The sequence below is a fragment of the Dipodomys spectabilis genome, unplaced genomic scaffold, assembly GCF_019054845.1.
Source record: "Dipodomys spectabilis isolate Male_0828 unplaced genomic scaffold, ASM1905484v1 ptg000360l, whole genome shotgun sequence".
Lineage (NCBI taxonomy): Eukaryota > Metazoa > Chordata > Mammalia > Rodentia > Heteromyidae > Dipodomys > Dipodomys spectabilis.
In genome coordinates this window covers 4,797,616-4,818,643 of record NW_024871037.1, presented here as the reverse complement: position 1 = coordinate 4,818,643, position 21,028 = coordinate 4,797,616, and the positions used below count along the sequence as shown (strand labels likewise).

The following is a 21,028-nucleotide window of genomic DNA, read 5'->3' as shown; positions in this document are numbered from 1 at the left end:
TTCCTGCCTTTCAGACCCAGCAAAAATAACAAATGTGGGTGTTCAATGGTCCTTTGCTGGATTCACTGGATTCACTTCAGCTTTTACCCTCCCCATCCTTCACATCTTGAGACATCCTTGGCCTTTGGTACACTCGTTACCCTGATTTCTTAGGAAGTTCACCTCCATAGTCTCCTTGCCGGTGGCAGACATCTGGAGCAGTCGAGCCATGGGGTTTTGCCAGATGTTTGCCAATCACCCAATGCCACACCCCATGGGAGTTTGTCATAGCTACAGAGCGAGCTTTTGAGGATTTTGACTCTATCACGAAAGTTGAATTAAATACCATGTTAAAAAAAAGTCTCAAAACTGTCTACAACACTGTGATCTCGAACTGCAGGGGTGAGCGGGCTAAAATAAAACAAAACGAAACAGACTTCTCGCTCCTGCCTCTAATTCTCTCCCGCCTTTCTCTTATTTTCCTAGGACGCAGGAGGCAAGCACCCCACACTGAGTTATGTCCCTACCTCTGGGCTCATGTCTTTTCCTGCCTAGCTTCATGTGTGGCATTGAAAGGTTCTTACATATATCCCTTCCCTCGCTCCCTCCCTCCCTCCCTTCCTTCTTTTCATCCTTTATGGTATTGGTACTCTACCTTGAGGTCGCCCCAGACCCCCACTTCTACTTCTAGTTTTTTGCTGGTTAATTAGAGATAAGAGTCTCTTGGATTTATGTGCCCAAGACTGCCTTTGATCCCTGATGATCAACTGCTCAGCCTCCTGAGTAGTGAGGATTACAGGTGTGTGCCTGGCTTTGAATGGGTTCTTTATGAAAGAGTGCAGAAAGACAGCGAACCCAGCAAAGCCCCAAATGGTCAGGTGCCACACACGGCTTTGAGATTGAAAGGAGGGATTTCTTGTCGAGATTCCACTCCAGATAGCTTGTTTATTTGGTCGGAGGCCCTATCTGCAGTTTCTTAGGATGTTAAAGATAGTAAATTCCCCAGGATGGAGTTTCCGCTTTTGCCTGCTTGTCAGGCACTGTGGCTATCTGTGGATATCTCAATTAAAGCCAGACTGCTAACAGCCTTAGCAGAGATGGGACTGTCACTTGGTAATTAAGTTAGAGCCATGACAGAAGCCCATGACATCCGACGTTTTGACATGACAGTGACCCCTGCTCTTTTCCCCAGGGACATCGTGACACATCATGACATTCTCTCTCTCTCTCTCTCTCTCTCTCTCTCTCTCTCTCCCAGAATGGCTGGGAAAGATTTCATGGCATGAAATCTGGGATGAGATGGTATGAGTCGGCAGGTAGAGGTCTTCCTAGTAATAGGGATGCCCCAACCCTTCTCTAAGAGCCACCCTTCCGGCACAGCCTGGATGTGCTCTGAGTGCCTCAGTGGGTTTGTGTGTATGACACAGGCTTCTCTCTTCTGCGTTCTCTTTGTTGGCGCAACCCTGTGTGTGTGTGTGTGTGTGTGTGTGTTCGTGCGCATGTGTATGCATGTATGTGCACATGAGTGCATGCCAGTACTGGGGCTTGGACTACAGGCCTCATGTTCTCACTTTGCTTTTTTGTTCAAGGCTGGCACTTTACCACTTGGGCCATACCTCCACTTTTTTTTGCTAGTCAACTAGGGACAAGAGCTTCACAGATTTGTCTGTGGCTTCAATCCTCAGTCCTCAGATCTCAGCCTTGAGTAGTTAGGATTATGGGCACGACCCATAAGTGACTGGGTGACACATTGTTTTTGAAAGAAAATAAAGATTATTTAACATCTAGCCAACAAGCTGTCTTGTGGCACCCAAGGGTGAACTCCTCACCCAAGGGTGAACTCTTCAATGATCTCTGGGACACAGAGACTGCTTCTCTCTAAAACTGGACCCATTTTCACATTCGTCCCGCCCAGAGAGGGTCCCCCTCCCTTTCCATTTGTATCAGACTCAGGAGGAAGCCTCTAAGTAGTTTTCTAGCTATCAGAATTTTGTATTTTTTTTTTAAGCTGGTCCTGGAGCTTGAGTTCAAGGCCTGGGCGCTGTCTCTGAGCAATTTTTGCTCAAGGCTAGAGCTCTCCCACTTGAGCCACAGCTCTACTTCCAACTTTTTGGTAGTTAGAGTTGAGTGTCTCATGGACTTTCCTGCCTGGGCTGGCTTTGAACCATGATCCTCAGATCTTAGCCTCCTGAGAAGCTAAGATTACAGGTGTGAGCCCTTGGTGCCCGGCTAGAACTTTGTATTTGGAAATATTCCAAATGTGGGTTTTGAGATAAAAAATGATTTGGTGGCATGAGAAGATGTTACTGAGAACATAACTGCAAGAGCTGAATCTCTAGGGAAAGAACAGGCTTCTCAGCCATGTTCCTCTCATCACTTCAATCGAATAATGCCCGAGGGGATGAGATCCAGGGGGAATTTCCATGACATCTCTACCCGGTGCGGGGGGGCAGGGAGGGGGGGGACAGGGATGACACTGCTTAGCAATCACCTGCTACGCCAGCTCTTAGGGATGACCTTTGGCCTGACTCCCAGAGTGTGACTTTGATCAGAAATTCATAGCAGAGAGAGAAGTGGGGGAGATGAGTATTGTTTTATATTCAGAGACCTGGGAGGAGAATGAGGGGAAACAGGGATGATGATGATGATGGAGGAGGAGGAGGTGGAGGAGGTTGACTAGTTTATGTCACTGTCCCAAATGCTTCCCACATGTTAAAATGTATGTGGCTCGCTGCTTTAAGTGTTTGAACAGTGCCCAGTTCTCCTAAGTGACCCAACAGAGTGGACACAAGAAAGATATGATGACGACGACTCCCCCTCCTCCTCCTCCTCTTCCTCCTCCTCCTCCTCCTCCTCCCCCTCCACTATTTGAACCCCGGGCTTTACGTTTGTTGGGCAGCTTCTCTGGCACTTGAACTACACCCCAGCCCTATGTAGATTCTACCACCACTCTCTCACCCCTGCCGGCCTCCGATCTTCCTTTCTCCTACACAGCCATGAGTACAGACAGACAGATCAACCGACAGACACACACACACCTCATTTACTTATTGAGACGAGTCTTGCTAACTCCTTTTTTTTTTTGCCCACCCCCCAATCCCCGGCCTAGCTTTGGACTGTGATTCTCCCAAATGGCTGGGATTCTAGTTACTTGCACCTCTCAGCATTCCTATCTGTTTCTAGGTAGAGGCCCACCTCTGACACCTGTCTAAAGATGGAGATGATCAAGACAGTACCGGGCCAATTTTAGGGTGACATATGGGAAGTCCCTTCCCCATGGCAATTCTATAATTAGGCCGTTGAAATAGGATACAGTGTTATTGTATTGTTGTTGTTTTTAAAGGTCAGCTATTTTACATGTACAACAGGTCAAAATAGCAACAACAAATCAATGGGGGAAAACAGGACTATCCATCCAAGCCTGTTTCCTTCTGCAGGAATTCTCCGTTGTCATGGTGAGAGTTGCTTAGATGTGACCGTGTGTGCAAGAAAGCAGCCCGGCCACGCTGGCTTCCTTTCAAGCGGACATCCCCTTGGCTTGGGGGAGGAGGAAGAGGGGAGGGCTGTACTTGCCTCCTGGTAATGACTTCCAGGTCAGCAGCTGCAATCTTAGTAATGGCCATCTGGCTGAAGTGGCTCAGTTTCCCCTCTGTGCATCTCCTGCTACCACTGGGATACTGAGTGTCATGTGTGCCCGGGGCACAGTACTGATCCCGTCTTGGGGCACTCTTGGAGCCTTCATTCTCTGCCCTTTGGGGAAAGCGATCGTCTCCATAAGGCAATTCAAAATAAGCCATTGCAGCTTTTTGTTGTCTTAAAGGGGCGAAGGGTGGGGGGCGGGGCTGGGAAGGTGGCTCAGTGGTAGAGTGCTTGCCTTACATGCATGAGGCCCTGGGTTTGATTCCTCAGCACCACATAAGAAGAAAAAGCTGGAAGTGGCACTGTGGTCAAGTGGTAGAGCGCTAGCCTTGATCTGAGGAGCTGAGGGACAGCGCCCAGGCCCAGAGTTCAAGCCCCACCACTGACAGAAAAGGTTGGGGGGAAGGGCTCTCTTCTGAGCCACAATATGATTAGGGGACTCCCACTGCTGTGAGCACGGAGCCAGAGCTTTGCCCATAGGGCAACGGATGTGACTTCCAGAGAACATCTTAGGGGATCGTGAAAGCCCTTCTGTCCAGTGTTAACGGGGCTCAGGACCAGGGACAGTGCCTCACAGTCTTTCGTCCTCCCACCAATCGTGGCGTATTTAATCATGCACCCAGCACTGGTGCTACAGGCTGGGAAGGGGCAATGCACCAGGGCTGCGTGCGGGCATGAGCGTCACACCAACATATCCTGACTGGTTCTCCTTCCTCACCCCCTGGCTGTAACCACCACCTTCTGAGCATCTGGCTCAGGTTCGCCAGATGTTAATGCCACTTGCTTGATCTACAGGAAACAACTCCACACGGTGTACACCAACAGCACAGCTCAGATGGTGGGTGGGTGCTGTCCCAAAAGATGCAGCCAACATGTAACCTTGAAGCTTGCAAATGTGACCTTCTTTAGAAAAGCTTCTGTAGATGTCATTAAGCATGGATTATATGTATGTATGTATGTATTTATGTGTGTATGTATGCATGTATGTATGTATGCATGTATGTATGCATGCATGTATGTATGTGTGTATGTATGCATGTCCGTCCTGGGGTTTGAATTCTGGGCCTGGGCGCTGTCCCTCAGCTCTTCAGCTCAAGGCGAGCGCTCTACCACTTGAGCCACAGCACCACTTCTGGTTTTCTGGTGGTTCACTGGAGATAGGAGTCACAGATATTCCTGCCCGGACTGGCTTTGAACCACAATCCTCAGATCTCAGCCTCCTGAGTAGCTAGGATTACAGGTGTGAGCCACCGATGCCCGGCTTCAACAGGACATCTTTAAGGACACTGGGTAGTATAACTCTGGGGTCTAAGGTCACAATGAGAGTGCTACTTCCTGAAATCTTTTGCACAAATGACTTATCCTTCAAAACCACAGAGCCCTGCTCTCTCTGGAGAGAGCTATTTCATCATTGAGAAGAAGAAGAAGAAGAAAAAAAGAATCCAGCCTTGAAGATTTGATTTGCACAAAAAGCCAACCAGCAAGAACTGAGGAAGAAATAGCCTTAGATAATCCACTTCTAAAGCAGGCAGGTAGCAGTGTGCGGTCACAGAGAAGAGTTACTTTTTTTTTTTTTTTTTGCCTTTGTGTTACAACCTGAAGCCAGCCCACTCCCGTGCCCTTCTCATGATTAAAAAAAAAATGAACCTGCAGAATATTCTGAACATCCTCCAACAGTTCATAAATCCACTGCATTTATGATTCTCCTGTCAACTCCTCAGCCCCTTCACAGCCTCCCCCCCTCCACCTTCAACTGAACATGGGTTTCCTCTGTTTGTTTTGGCAGTTATAGGATTTGAACTTAGGACCTCAAATTCTGTACCACTTGAGCAACACTCTCATCCTTCTTTGGATTTAGTTGTTTTTTTTTTTCAAAGGAGATCTCATGCTATTTTGCTCGCGGCTGGGCTTGGATAAGGTCCACCAGTGTCTTCTGCAGAGCTGCGATTACAGACATGCATCACTATGCCCAGCCCCAACTCTTGGTTCTCTTCCAGGATCGAACCACATAGTCCAGTGATGCCAGGAAGCTGCAAAAATTCTCTGGCCCAGCCTAGTCAAAGACTGTGTCTGTCAAAGGTCAGTCTCTGGGCCAAAGCTTCCACAGCACTGGAGATGTAGAAATGTAAATTCCTGGCCTAATCTCAGATTCCCAGATACAATGGATCAGGAACTATGGGGGGAGTGGGGAGGGGCATTCAGCACTGCTCTCTAGGCGACTGTGCTGCACAGGTTAAGTGTAGAAGCGCTTAGACTCCCAGAGTCCATGACACTGGGGCTCCCTGCCCTCACCACCTGATTGAGGCAGGGGCGGGGTCTGGACAAGGGGGTGCATGAAGCGCTCCTTAAGCAATCATGAAAAACACTGATCAAAGCCAGTCAGATGAATTCAGTCTCATGTGGCAAATTGCAGCACGTGGGAAAGGGATGTTTCCCGTTTCTGTAGTGTTAATGGATGACCCCGCACGCGCATATGTCATTGCCATTACCACAGGCCCGTGAACCGGTCTTTGCCATTAATGGACCGAGTTCTTCATTTCCTCAAGAGCAAAGGGTCCTCAGTAGTTTCTGAGGGGATGGGATTTGTCTAGGGGTGGAGGTGGGGAGAACAGAGGGCCCACCAGCTGGTAAGAGAGGCAGGCTCAAACTGGTACTGATGGGAATAGGGTATGGCCAGGATTTGAGCTCAGGCTATCTTTGCTTCCGAATCTAAGGCCCTGCTTATTCCCATGTGGTGCATGTTGCCACCAGGAAATTGTAAACAGCAAGGGAAGGAGGTCCAGCGGATGAAGAGTCCATGAAGAAAGATGGATTGAGCTGGGCACCGGTGGCTCACGCCTGTTGTCCTAGCTACTCAGGAGACTGAGATCTGAGGATCATGGTTCAAAGCCAGCCCAGGCAGGAAAAGTCTGTGAGACTCCAATAAATCACTCAGAAAACTGGAAGTGGCGCTGTGGCTCAAGTGGTAGAACGCTCATCTTGAGCTGAAGAGCTGAGGGACAGCGCCCAGGCCGAGTTCAAGCCCCACGACCAAACAAAAAAAAAAGACGGATTGTCTTCCAACATCTCATGTAGGAGAGGCCGCTCTGCAGGCCGAATCACAAAACCTCTGTGGTTGTCTCCCTTCAACTCCTCGTGGAAAGGAAACTACTCTGCACACGGAACTGCACAGTCTGTATGGTTCGGCTCCCCCTCCCCACCCCTACACACCATATTTGACATACCAGTTGGCTGAAATCCATTAAAATAAAAGAATCACACAGCAAGTCTGTGTTGCCTCTTAGTTCTTGTCAGTTCTAGACATTGTAAAAACATGTTTGCTAGTGGACAAAGTTAGCGCAGGCAAAAGTAAAGAATGGATGAGTGATGTGTATGAGCCACAGTGTGTTTATACGGGCCAGTAGTCAGACTTGCCCAGAGAGTAGCACTGCCTATCATCTAACAGCAAAGACCTATCTAACCTGGGCCAGGTGCATATCCCGGCAAGCTTTGGTAAGTAACCAGGTGTTGAGACAGGTGATTTCTCTAGCTCTCTAGGTGATGTTTGAGACCCGTTGTGGGTCTTGAACTCTGGGCCTGGCGCTGTCCCTCAGCTCTTCAGCTCAAGGTGAGCGCTCTACCACTTGAGCCACAGTGCCACTTCCGGCTTTCTGGTGGTTCACTGGAGATCAGAGTCTCATGGACTTTCCTGCCTGGGCTGGCTTTGAACCACGCTCCTCAGATCTCAGCCTCTTGAGTAGCTAGGATGACGGTCGTGAGCCACTGGCACCCGGCAGAAACCCCTTTTGCATTCCTAATTGTTCCATTTAGGAAGATGACCTGTCTCTGAACGTTAGAATAATTAGGCAGTGCCTTTCAAGTAATGTATGACCTTAAAATATTTTTACCAGCTTTGGGACAGACAGTCAGCTTAGGTGAACGCCACAAAAATCTTGGTGCTTCCTAATCTACTATGATTTTCTTTTTCATTTCCTGCTTCTCCAGCTACAGACATGATCAAATGACTTTCTTCTCCTTTTTGAAGTGTGTGTGTGTGTGTGAAATCGGACTGCTTTCTCCTTTCTGAGGTGTGTATGTGTGTGTGCATGTGGGTATGAAAATCTTGTTTATCCTTTAAATGTCTCCTCTCCCCATCAAAGCAGTTAATCATTCCTTGATGATGTTGCTTCTTCAATGTATAAATAAAGCCTTTTCTCCAACAAACAAGCTTATCTTTTTTTTTTTTATTTTAAAGGCAACCAACCCACAGTCCTTTAAAACACATGGCAAAAGCACACGAGAGCTGTCCCCATGACACCTGGCTGTTGTCCAACCAGACTGAAATAGCCTGACGTGATCTGTGTTGCAGGGATTAGAATTGGGCAGAAGAAATGAGTCAATTAAAACACTCAGCCAGGATGTTGTCTGTAGATAAAGTGCCGGGCGCTGGGGGTACAACAATATAACCTGAATGACTGCATAGTAAGGGCTGACTGGCTGGTGATTTGCATCTCAATCTCTTTTCATTTCATTTCATTTTTTCCTCAGGAAAAGGGAACAGGAGTTGCTTAGTCTAGGAAAGACAGGACTTCCATTCGCCTCAGCAAGAACTAGACAAATGACAATGAACTCCAGGCTTTCCAACTCGGTGCCTGGCCCTGGAGCGGGTAATGCCGGCTGTTCCAAGTGGGTCAGTCAGCACATCAGCACTCCATTGCTATCGGCTTTTCCATTCACTGAGCAGCACTCCCGTCCCAAAGGCTTGTATGGTCACTAATGCAACAGGAACTCTGTGAGGTGATCCCCAAACATAGATAACATCCAGAAAGTTACACTTAGTGTGCTACCCCAAACCTAAGAAATCTCTTTTTTGTCTTTTTTTTGCCAGTCCTGGGGCTTGAACTCAGGGCCTGGGCACTGTCCCTGAACTTCTGCACAAGGCTAGCGCTCTACCACTTGAACCACAGCACCACTTCTGGCTTTTTCTGTTTATGTGGTACTGAGGAATCGAACCCAGGGCTTTATGCAGACACTCTACCTCTAAGTCATATTCCCAGCCCAAGAAATCTCTCTCTATCTCTTTTACAATCTATCTATCTATCTATCTATCTATCTATCTATCTATCTATCTATCTATCTATCTATCTATCTATCCATCCATCCACAACATTCCAAGCCAAAGGCTTTATAGTCACCAAAGGATTACTGATTCTACGTGACAAAATTCAGAAGACAGTCTTCTTCCTCATCAAGAACCTACAGGAGATTATATTGAAGGACCTTTCACTACTACAAACCCGAGAGCAAGGATGCTTTCGGCACATGTTTTTGGATGATGCTTAACAAACATATCATGTTAGCATTATGATAGCGGAGTCTATATTACAACTGCTCATGACATGAGAATGATTCCATGGTTGATGGCGTATCTAGATGACGCAGAGGAAAACCTCAGTGCCCTTTCTCATAGACCCACTCTTGGTCTTGTGTAAGTTCTGGCGCGTTAGTGGCAAAAACATAGGTCAACCAGGAAAAAAGAAAGGTGGGATGGACTTACTTAACAGTTGGCAATAGAGGGCCTGTAAGCTTCTCTTCATGGTATCATCTGGTCCTGCGTTGCCTCCAGTTTATTCATGATTCTGTCTAGGAAAATAGGAGAAGAAATTGTAACATCCAGGGGAGCGTACTTTAAATGAACAGTCAGAAAGAGCTCCCAATCAACACGGTCCTGGTTGTTAAATACCTACATTTGAAGTAGACAAATCTTGGGTTAGATATACCAGAAACATTTTAATTTATGATGTTCTCTGTTACAAAATCACCACCCATCAATTGACTCAACATTGAAACCATATGCCCCTCTTGAAGAAAACACACATGCAGCTAGATGGTAAGAGTCTGGTTTTGGAACTTTGAGGACTTTCTGTGAATCTCTGCAGAGTCTCTAGTCTCAAGAAGTTTCTTTCCTAATCTCATTTTTGCTCAGGTGCTCACAAACAAACAAGAAGAATAAGAGACCACAATCACACTTGAAACTGCATTAATTTTCTCAATACAAAGGATACTTCCATTATGGAATATTTGGGTACTATGGTTAACAGAAAATATAGGTAAGAAGAAATGAGGACTGGAGGTATGGCTTAAGTGGTAGAGCATCAGGCATGAGCAAGTAAGCTGAGTGAGTACCAGGCCCTGAGTTCAAGTCCTAGTAGCCACAAAAAAAAGAGAATAAATGAAAAACTACTACCAATTACATATTATCCTTGCAATATGAGGAGTCTGATGGCTCAGACTTTAGATGTATCTGTCCAGGTCCAGCCTCATATGCTCTCCAACAAGTCTGTCCTTTTACATACTGTACATTTAAATCCTGCCCCCCTTCCCCGCTATCAGAAGCAAGTTTCTGGGTTATTATTTTACTACTTTGTTTTAAAGAGCAAATAATAGCTATTTAAGTTCCCAGAAAAAAAAATGAAATTACGTCATTTTCAGGGAAATGAATGGATCGGGGAAATATCATACTGAGTAAAAGATAAGCCAGGAAAGACAAAAGGCCTATGTTTTCTCTCAATGCGTGGATCTTAGGCGCAAAATACAACCTCCCAGGTAAACACACACAGGTGCATAGGTGCATATACACTGACCAAAGTGAGTAAAGTATAGGAGATGCAAGAGTGAAACTCCATGGAGGAAATCTTTTGAACAATTACCAGACAGTTGAGCAAAATGAATAGCAGGAAGCTGAAACACAGCTTGAATGGGGGGGAGGGGGAGATATAAGGCTAGTGCTAGTGAGTGGATGAATGGGAAAAGGAACAGGGTGGGGGGGGCAGGGGTTGGAACACATACAGTCATAAACCTTAATGTCCACCAGTGAGAAACCAAGTGGGAAATGTGACGTGACTCTGGGGGAAAGGAGGATGGGGAAGGATGACAGAAGGGGTGACAAGGATCAAGCAGCATTGGACATGTTGGGGTGCCAGTGGCTCACACCTGTTATCCTAGCTACTCAGGAGGCTGAGATCTGAGGATCATGGTTCAAAGCCAGCCCGGGCAGGAAAGTCCGTGAGACTCTCATCTCCCATGAACCACCAGAAAACCGGAAGTGGCGCTGTGGCTCAAGTGGCAGAGCTCTGGCCTTGAGCTGAAGAGCTGAGGGACAGCGCCCAGGCCCAGAGTTCAAGCCCCATGACTGGCAAAAAAAAAAAAAAAAGGAAAGAGAAAAAGCCCAAGAAAGGAAAGTGCTCAGTGAGAATTCTGCCACAAGTAGCTGCCCCGTGTTCCTCCAGGGGTGGGCAGCTGTGATCTCTCTGTGTTTGCAGGGGGAGAGAGAGTCTGCTGTCCACAGCACTGGGACTTTGAGGCTCCTTAGAATAACACAGACCTCTCCCTGCCAGCATTACAATGTATGAGGACCATTTATCTCCTTTGAGGAGACAGGGACGTGCTTGTGGGAAGAGAGGAATACATATCACATTTCCTCTTTTATGGTTTTGGTGTTAAAGACTCTGCCTACTGAGGTCGGGGAATTAAATGATATTGTAGAGGTGCCAAATACTAAAAGAGTAGGTTCTATCATTTTGACTGCCGTGCTTATGGAAAAGATTATTCCTTGTCCACAGCAAACTCATTCATTTTTCTCTTCTTTTGCAGTGCCTGAGAAATGGTTTCCGAAATTGAATTTGGGGACTTAAAAAAATATATATGTGTATTTCCTGTGGGCAGTAGGCATTTGTTCTGAAAGATATATTGATGTTTTCACATCAGAAATGGAAGTGAGGCCATATGAAACAGGCAAAACTTAGCAGAATGCTTTACACATGGAAACAGCATTTAAACTCCTGAGACATACATGGAAGGGGTAATAGGCTTTCAGTGTGTAAAGTTATTCACAGTATTAGTCACTGACCAATTTAATATCAACCTTTAACCTTAAACACACTCTCCTTTTTCTATTTCCCGTCCATAGCTCTTTTCTTTTCCCCTTGAAGCCACATAAAAGACTTTTAATTCTCAAGAAAGTGTAAAGGGTAGTTTTAAGCTGTGTTTCTGGTTTCATATCGCCAGTGGTTCTGCAGAAGTGTGCCACTGAGTAGATATAGTGAAATAAAAATGATAGCGAGATGGGGAAAAATGTGGGCAAGCGTGGGGTGGGCCAATCTAAAACCGATCCAGGCTTTAGCTGAGGCATGGAGGAAGTGCTGGGGAGAGCGGGGCAGGAAAGCCCAACCTCAAGAAGGTCAAGTTCAAGGCCATTCCAAGCTTGTCTTCAGCATGTCATTTGGACAGCCAGCTGGGAGTAGGAATCACACATTTGGCCTTATCTGTGAAGCCCCTAAGTAGCTTTAACTGATTACGTTGACAACTCTACCTTCCTAGCCGGAAAGGCTAGGAGAAATACCCCAAAGTACAGATTGTTAATTCCCCAACCTAGTGGATGGTCAAAGTCTGGTTCCCAAATAGATACCTGCAGGAATTTGAATTCCTAGTTTGGGGAGAATGAGTCGATTTTAAAAGGCTCCTACGAGGGGGCTGGGAAGGTGGCTCCGTGGTAGAGCGCTTGCCTTGCATGCATGAGGCCCTGGTTCGATTCCCCAGCACCACATAAGCAAAAAAAAGAAAAAAGCCGGTGCTGTGGCTCAAGTGGTAGAGCGCTAGCCTTGAGCTGAAGAGCTGAGGGACAGCGCCCAGGCCCAGAGTTCAGGCCCCACGACTGGACCCAAAAACAAAAAAACAAAAAAAAAAAAAAAATAAAAGGCTCCTACGATTGTCCTTAGAAGTAGCCAGGTTTTGAAAGCAAAAAACCTAAAGCTAGATGTTCTGATCCAACATTCAGAACACAGGGAGGAGTACTGTGTTTCACGCCTGTAAGTCCTAACAACTCAGGAGGCTATGATTTGAGGAGACTGTGGTTCAAAGCCAGCTTGAACAGAAAAGTCTGTGACAGTTTTTTTTGTAGTTGGCAGTGGGGCTTGAACTCAGGGCCTGGCACCTGTCCTTCAGCTCTTTTTTACTCAAGACTAGTGCACTACCACTCTGCGCCACTTCTGGTTTGCTGGTGGGTCATTGGAGATTAAAAAAAAAAGTCTCACAGACTTTCCTGCCCAGGCTGGCTTTGGACCACGATCCTCAGATCTCAGCCTCCTGACAGGTGTGAGGCATCAGTGCCCGGCTCTGTGAGACTCTCATTTCCAATTACCCATCAAAACCTGGAAGTGGGGGTATAGCTCAAGTGGTAGAGCACCAGCTCTAGAGAGGGGGAAAAAAAAAAAAAAAGCTGAACTAGTGAGATCTTGAGGCCTTGAGTTCAAGCTCCAGTACCAGCAAAAACAAACAAACAAAAGCAGGGGAGGCACGTATCAATACTTGGCACCTTAGTCTCAGATCAAGGAAATTGACTCCCAAAGCACCTGAGGGAAGTTCCCCAGGAACTCTGCTGTGTGACCAAGGGGAGAAACAGAGAACCAGGGTCCCTGGCTCCAACCACAGAGAGAACTAGAGACGCGGAGAGGTGAGATCTACTCCTTCCCCTTTCCTGAAAAATGGCACTTTTAGGAGAGGGAGGGCGTGGGCTCGTAAACGCAGCCACATTTGCATGTCCTGTTCAAAATAGAAAAGGAGTGAGTCAGTGTTTCTTAAATATTTAGATCTCGGCCTTTCCATGCGATTCCTGTCTTAACGAACATGAGCTCTTGGTGGTTTCTTCCCCAAGTTCTGACTCTGATCAACCTCTTTCTCTCTGGGTCCCTACTTCTGGCTTTTATAAAGGGGTGTCTAAATGGGAGAGGTGATAATGACTGAGAGGGAGAGAGCAGCGAGGCTCAGGGATGGGACCGCGGTGGAGTGAGCCGCTCCTATTCCTGACGTCTGTCTGCCCTGCACGGTGCAGGCTTACGGAGCTGAAGAGACAGCAGTGGAGGGACCTCCAAGGATGGTACCTCTTCCCCAGCTGGCCGCCACAGCTGACCGTACAGAGGGAATCTCGCTTCTGTTGAAGTTCTACCACTGGCCCCTGTAAAACACCTCCACAGTAGATAAGCAGCGGGAGATAGCATGGGGCTGGATCGTTGGCTTCCGAGTTCATTGTGCCCAAGTTCTTATCTCTGGATCACTCAGGGGAGGTTAAGACTGACAGAAAGCCGGGCGCTGGTGGCTCACACCTGTCGTCCTAGCTACTCAGGACCTGGCTGAGATCTGGGGATCGCAGTTCAAAGCCAGCCCTGGCAGGAAAGTTCGTGAGACTCTTTTTTTTTTTTTTATTGTGAGAATACTGTACAGAGGAGTTACAATTACATGGGCAAGATAACGAGTACATTTCTTATCAAGCATTGTTGCCTCCTCCAGAGACTCTTATCTCCAATGAATGGCCAGAAAACCAGAAGTGGCACTGTGGCTGAAGTGGTAGAGCGCTGGCCTTGAGCTGAAGAGCTGAGGGACAGCGCCCAGGCCCAGAGTTCAAGCCCCATGACCACCACCAACAACAACAAAAGAGTGGCAGGAAAGCAGTGGATAGACTTTGGGAAGTAAGGGAGACAGGCTGGGTCCCCTAGACCCGATTTTTCTAGATCAATGCAATAAGATAAATGCCTACCGGACTAGGAGACAGCTGGAGAGTCCAGGCCAGCTAGGACACGCAGTACTGTACCCACTGATGATTAAATGGCCTTACAGGAGCAACATTAGGTGGTACTGAATTAATTCAAGGTAGCAGCTAGATCCTCAGAACTCCAGAATGTCTATCTGTAGGCCGGCTCTTGACATTTCATGAACTTCTCAATAATGTAACCACAAAGTTTCCATGGTTCTCAACGTATTGATCTTCCTAGCACTAGCAGCACCAAGAATTTTCTGGGAATGCAAATGACCAGGATTGTTCAGACCCACTGAATCAACCTCTGGGGTGGGGGCCTAGCAAGACTGGCTTCAACGAGCTTGCCCAGAATGCACCCTAAAGTGAAGTTGAGAACCTCAACATGAATTATGTGGACCCCATTACATTATGCAATCTTGGTTAAATCATTTACATCTTCAGAAGTTCAATAAAATGTAGAAAGAGGTGGTTGGAACAGCACAACCTATCTCCAAAGTCTGTCTGTCTGTCTCTCTCTTCTCTCTCTCTCTTGCCAGTCCTGGAGCTTGAACTCAGGATCTGGGCTCTGTCCCTGAGCTTCTTTGGCTCAAGGCTAGCTAGTCCACCACTTGAGCCACAGGGCCACTCTGGCTTTTTCTGTGTATGTGGTCCTGAGGAATCAAACATAGGGCTTCATGCATGCTAGCAAGCACTCTACCACTAAGCCACATTCCTAGACCATCACCAGGGGTGTTTTTGGATGGGATTAAAACCCAGGTTTGGCAGAAGGAAAACCAACCAAGTGATTTCAATGCATTTTTTTTGTTTTTGTCTGTATGTGGTAACACACAACTAGTTAGATCTAGATATTTCACTCAATTAAAATTCTAAAGCCAGGCAACCAGAATTGAGTTAAATGATTAAATCCTACAACAATTACTTTCAAATAAACCTCTCATCGAGAACCTAGAAGATTTAACAATGGCGGTCAACCTTTCAAGGTCAATCAACTATGTTAGCCATTTCTACCACACAGAATTAGCACAAAAACTTAAGAGGGGCTACAAGCTGGAACAAAACTGAACTATACCTTAAAGAAATCAGACTAGGGATGAGCTAGAGGTTAATAAGCAACAAGTCATTTGTCTTCCAGTACTGTCCTTCTGTAATCAAAACTGATAGAAATATACTTTGCATGCCTGAGGCCCTGGGTTCGATTCCTCAGCACCACATAAGCAAAAAAAAAGAAAAAAGCCAGAAGTGGTGCTGTGGTTCAAGTGGTAGAGTGCTAGCCTTGACCTGAAGAGCTGAGGGACAGCGCCCAGGCCCAGAGTTCAAAAGACCCATGACCAAAAAAAAAAAAAAAGAAAAAAAAGAATCTCATGGGCTTCAAATGGTTGATCTTCGGTCTTGGCTTCCTGAGTAACTAGGATTATAGGCATAAGCCACTGGTACTTGGCTGGTTTTCTTTCTTTCTTTCTTTCTTTCTTTCTTTCTTTCTTTCTTTCTTTCTTTCTTTCTTTCTTTCTTTCTTTCTTTCCCTCCCTCCCTCCCTCCCTTCCTCCCTTCCTTCCTTCCTTCCTTCCTTCCGGCTTAAACTCTGGGCCCAACTACTGTCCCTCAGCTCTTTAGCTCAAGACGAGCGCTCTACCGCTAGAGCCATAGAGCCACTTCCGGTTTTCTAGTGGTTTGTTGGAGATAAGAGTCTCACAGACTTTCCTGCCCGGGCTGGCTTTGAATCTTGATCCTCAGATCTCAGCCTCCTGAATAGCTAGGATGACAGGCGTGAGCCACTGATGCCCGGCTTTGGGCTTCACACTTTCTAGGCTGACACTCAACAACTGAGCCAGGCCTGGAGCTTTCACAAGATTACTTCTATGACCCACTCACAGGAAAAGAGGTTAGTCTTATTGAAGAATTAATCATCCCACAATTCCTAAGCACTTGTGTTTTATTAAACTTGATGGTCAAATATTGCCCCAATGATTGATGCTAGCTCATGTTTATATTACGGTTTAGTAATCATGAACTCATTTTTATCCAAAAGCTTAATGATGTGAGAAAAATGCCCATTGTCAGCTGACTGGTAATGTGCAAAGCAGACACGAAGTGCGGCTTTGGGTTCTTCCATTCATTGGAAATGCCTTGTTGCAAGAGTAGATAAAAGCAAGGAACGTTACATTTATTTGGACAATGACTGTGTGTTCAGCAACATGTTAAATGAGATTGTTTTACTGCTGGCTTCAAAGCACCCTCATAGAATAGGTTTTCATGGCCTTTCCTTTTTTTGTGTGTGTGTATAGGCTCAGAAAATTTAGGTTAATTAAAGTCATGAAGCTAGCAAGTATCAGAGCCTTGATCCCAACTCAACTCTTTATCTTTTAGTAAATCTTGCTCGCTGTCCTTTTAGTAAACCTTCTAGATGAAAGCATAAGTAGAATTTCCTAAAAATTCAGTAGTCTCAAAACTCAAATCTACCAAACACCCATACTCTATTGATCATCACACAGGCTCCAAATAAATTCCTTCATGCTAGGTGCTGATGGCTTATGTCTATGATCTTTTTTGGTTGGTCATGGGGATTGAACTCAGGGCCTGGGCACTGTCCCTCAGCTCTTCAGCTCAAGGGGAATGCTCTACCACTTGAGCCACAGTGCCACTTCTGGTTTTCTGGTGGTTCAATGGAGATAAGAGTCTCATGGGGATTTTCCTGCCTGGGCTGGTTTTGAACTGCAATCCTCAGCTCTCAGCCTCCTGTGTAGCTAGGAGGACAGGTATGAGGCACTGGCGCCTGGCTTCATGCTTATAATCTTAAATACTCAGGAAGCTGAGATCTGAGGATAGAGGTTCAAAGCCAGCCGGGCAGAAAAAGCTCATGAGAGACTCTTTTTTTTAAAATTTTTTTTTTGGGGGGGGGTACAAAGTGGGTTTTGTTTGTTTGGTTTGTTTTGTTTTTTGGTCAGTTGTGGGGGTCTGAACTCTGGGCCTGGGCGCTGTCCCTCAGTGCTTCAGCTCAAGGCTAGAGCTCTACCATTTGAGTGATAGCACCACTTCCGGCCTTTTCTGATTATGTGGTGGTGAGTAATGGAACCCAGGAACTCATGCATGCAAGGCAAGTGCTCTACCACTGAGCCACCTTCCCAGCACCCATGAGAGACACTTATCTCCAGTTAAACGATAAAAAACTGAAAGTGGAATGTTTAACACTAATAATAATAATAATAAAAAGCTGGAAGTGAGAGTATGGCTCAAGTGGGAGAGTGCCGGCCTTGAATGAAAAAGCCCACTGAATTCACACACACACACACACACACACACACACACACACACACACACACACACACAGCCTTTCACGGCTGCAGGGACAACTGTTCAAAAGCTATCATGGTCTCCCATTTTCTTCCTCTGCAGGAGCATTAGCTCTTAGCCTGTCAGAGCTTGTATAGCCTGGGCCAGGGGTCATGCACGTGCAGATCCCAGCAAAATAGCTAGCCCAAAAGAGGGAGATGGGGGAGGGGGAGTGCAAAACAGGATGGTTAGGAGGCTGGGAAACTTACCTGCTTGGGAAGGCTGGTGGTGAGGGCGTGGGTTACTCTGGTATGCAGCCACGGCATGGTAAGTAGGCTGGGCACGTCAATAATCTGGTTTTATATAACAGTGGCAGCTTCATGATTCCACCTATCAGTTCACTCACAGCAGGGCCCGAGTCCAACAACCAGGCAGCAGTAATAGTCTCCTGCTGCTTTGCTGCTTCCCATCTCCTCCATTCCCCAAATCAAACCTGATCTCTACCCGATCACACTGGACTTTTTCAATGGCTCCCCGCTGGGTAGTGACAAGGGTATGAGTCTTGATCAGCTGGGAGCTGGAAGCTGGGAAGGAAATGTTAATAGCCGAGTGCACCCTGCTCCACCGAAGGGAACTTTTCCTCTATGGTACCACAGAACTGGCAGAGCTCCAGGCAGGGGTGACATCACCAGCCTAGGTCTGGCTAAGATGATGTCAGGCCAAGCTGTGTCCATTCCTGTTGGCATGTCATTTCCTGCTGCCAGACTGTTAACACAGCGTCCATCAGCCCACCCCCAACCGGACACAGAGCCTCTGAAAGCCTTTCAGTTTCATACAGAGATCGCTGGAGGTTTGCTCAGTGCACAGGCGGTGGATAGTGGGACAGCAAGCTGATGAATTCAAAATCTCACTGAGACTCTATAAGGAAGCAAGCGTTTGGTTTCTGGTTTTACCTCCCCTCACAAAGGTTTCTTAACACAACCATTTCTCGGTGTAATCCATTCGAACTATCACCAGGCAGTTCAACTCAGAAACCAAGAAGCTGAGACATTTTTCTTGTTCCAGTCCTGGGGCTTGAACTCAGGGCCTGGGCACTGTCCCTGAGCTTCTTTAGCTCAAGGCTAGCACTCTGTCACTTGAGCCACAGCACCGCTTCCAGCTTTTTCTGTGTCTGTGGTACTGAGGAATCGAACCCGGGGCTTCATGTGTGCTAGGCAAGCACTCTACCACTGAGCCACCTTCCCAGCCCCCTGAAACATGTTTTGATGGAGAGGGATTGGAACTAAAAAGAGAGGAACAGATGAATGAAAAGAGGAAGGGGTGGGCAAATACTATCATAATACTCCAAAGACATCTATAAAAACGGAACTAGGAGACTTGAGGAGACGGGGTGCAGGGGAAGAGGGGTTCTGATAAGAGATGTGGGAAATGACAAAGGGGCAGCTCAGATCAAGCCACATTCTGCATACAGGTTGACCTTTGAACTGAAATGCCTTTGGACAACTAGTTAAAAAAATCATAAAGGAAAAGAGTGCTCTCTCTAGGCCTGTGTTGTTTATAGTTCCCCCTCTCCATCCCCCGCCCCACCAAGCAACCTTAATCCTTGAGTTCTTGTTCGCAAGGGTACCTCTCCACAAACATATCTTGTTACTTCCCCTGGTTAGTTGAAAGGTACACAAAAGGTGAAAGGTGTTTGATTATTTAGAATAAAAATGAGCCGGGCGCCGGTGGCTCACACCTGTCAAACTAGCTACTCAAGAGACAGAGATCTAAGGATGGTGGTTCAAAGCCAGCCTGGGCAAGAAAGTCTATGAGACTCCTATCTCCAAAAAACCACCAGAAAACCGAAAGTGGTGCTGTGGCTCCACAAATGAACCAGACTGGCATGCTTTGGATGCTTTTTTTTTTTTTTCCCTTCTTTACATATTGTTTAAATGACAACCAGTGCCCTCTAATAATTTCAACAGAGTCATAACATGACAGAGTCACCAATGATCTCAGAATATATAAAATCATTCTGTACATCTTCACACAGAGGACGACCTCTAGGAACATCCAGCGTGAGCTATGGCTCTTGATTCACCGGAGAAGAAAGAAAACCAGAAAGAAAGCCAGAGAGAAACTCCCCCGCCACTGAGCCAGGTCGGTCGTGTCCCAGCATGCCATGTGGCCAGCCAGTGTCTGGTCTCCTCTTATGTTCACTACTACTCTGTATCACTATTGAAGACATGGTAACCACTTTTTTTTTTGGTCAGTCATGGGGTTTGAACTCTGGGCCTGGGCGCTGTCCCTCAGCTCTTCAGCTCAAGATGAGTGCTCTACTACTTGAGCCACAGTACCATTTCCAGTTTTCTGAGTGGTTTATTAGAGATAAGAGTCTCATGGATTTTTCTGCCTGGGCTGGCTTTGAACTATGATCCTCAGATCTCAGCCTCCTGAGTATTTAGGATGACAGGTCTGAGCCACTGGCGCCCAGATTTTTTTAGGTTCAAAAACAGAGCTGGCAGGTAATTTCTCACAGGGTGATCAGGTACCTCCACCTACTACTTCCCATCTTTAAGAGGGTTAATGACAGAAGGAGGTCACTGGCTTAGCAGGAAAAGAAGACAGCAACATCAAATACTCATTAATTTAATTAGCTCCTCCTTGCTACCTACTTTTCTGGGAGTTGGGCAATGTTCAGAAAAGCTGAACAAATGAAAATTTCTTATCCTTTTTTTTTTTTTTTTTATCAGTCTTGGGGCTTGAACTCTGGGCCTGGGCACTGTCCCTCAGCTCTTCAGCTCAAGGCAAGCACTCTGCCTCTTGAACCACAGCGCTGCTTCCGGTTTTCTGGTGGTTCATTGGAGATAAGAGTCTCACGGACTTTCCTGCCTGGGCTGGCTTTGAACCTCGATCCTCAGATCCCATCCTCCTGAGTAGCTAGGATGACAGGCGTGAGCTACTGGCATCTGGCAAAAATTTCTTATCCTTCTACCCTTGAGATACCTCTGGCATGAGAATAAAATTACATTCTTGGTAGAAAAGTGATATCTTGCATGACCTAAGTTCTGCTGCTTGCCCTGATGTAAAGAAAATCAAGGATGACATATTAAAAGTCTCAAAGGATTTCACACTCTGTGGCTGGAATGCTCTCACAAACCCCTGTTATCAAAGGCCAGTCCCACATTCACAAAATTACCATTCCGAAGACTAGAGAAAAAAAACTTTTTTTCCCTTTACATGTGATGTCCAAGTTAAAAGTCGAGACCTCTGTTACCATGGGGATGGGGGTTCTCCGATAGTGTTAGCCTCTGCAGGCAGGGCTATACTCAATAAGAAGGCAATGTGTCATTGGAATTGGAGTCTGAAGATTCTAAGCCAAAGCAGAGAGGGCCATATGTGATAGATGCAAAGTATCCATGTATAGAAATTTCCCCTGGGAAATACTTGCATTCCTTCGTGCAAATGCCAAGTTATACCTTCCCTATTTTTTGTGAAAGACCTGCTAACCTTTTCTGTACACAGCCCAAAATTCACATGTATGTAAAGTGGTCCCTGGATCCTACAAGCTCCTTCTCAATTCATTTTTCT

General features: G+C 46.4%; 1 protein-coding gene across 2 annotated transcripts in view; it reads right to left on the bottom strand.

Annotated features, from left to right (window-relative positions):
- Tmem108 (transmembrane protein 108) overlaps nucleotides 1-21,028 on the bottom strand; it is a 125,227-nt gene that overhangs the window by 34,031 nt on the left and 70,168 nt on the right. Inside the window, exon 3 of one of the 2 annotated variants that reach the window (XM_042666055.1) lies at nucleotides 9,155-9,240. In XM_042666055.1, coding sequence (XP_042521989.1) covers nucleotides 9,155-9,194 — 40 coding nt within the window. In that variant the 5' untranslated portion in view covers nucleotides 9,195-9,240. The remainder of the gene's footprint in view (nucleotides 1-9,154; nucleotides 9,241-21,028) is intronic. The other variant, XM_042666057.1, reaches the window with a different exon arrangement.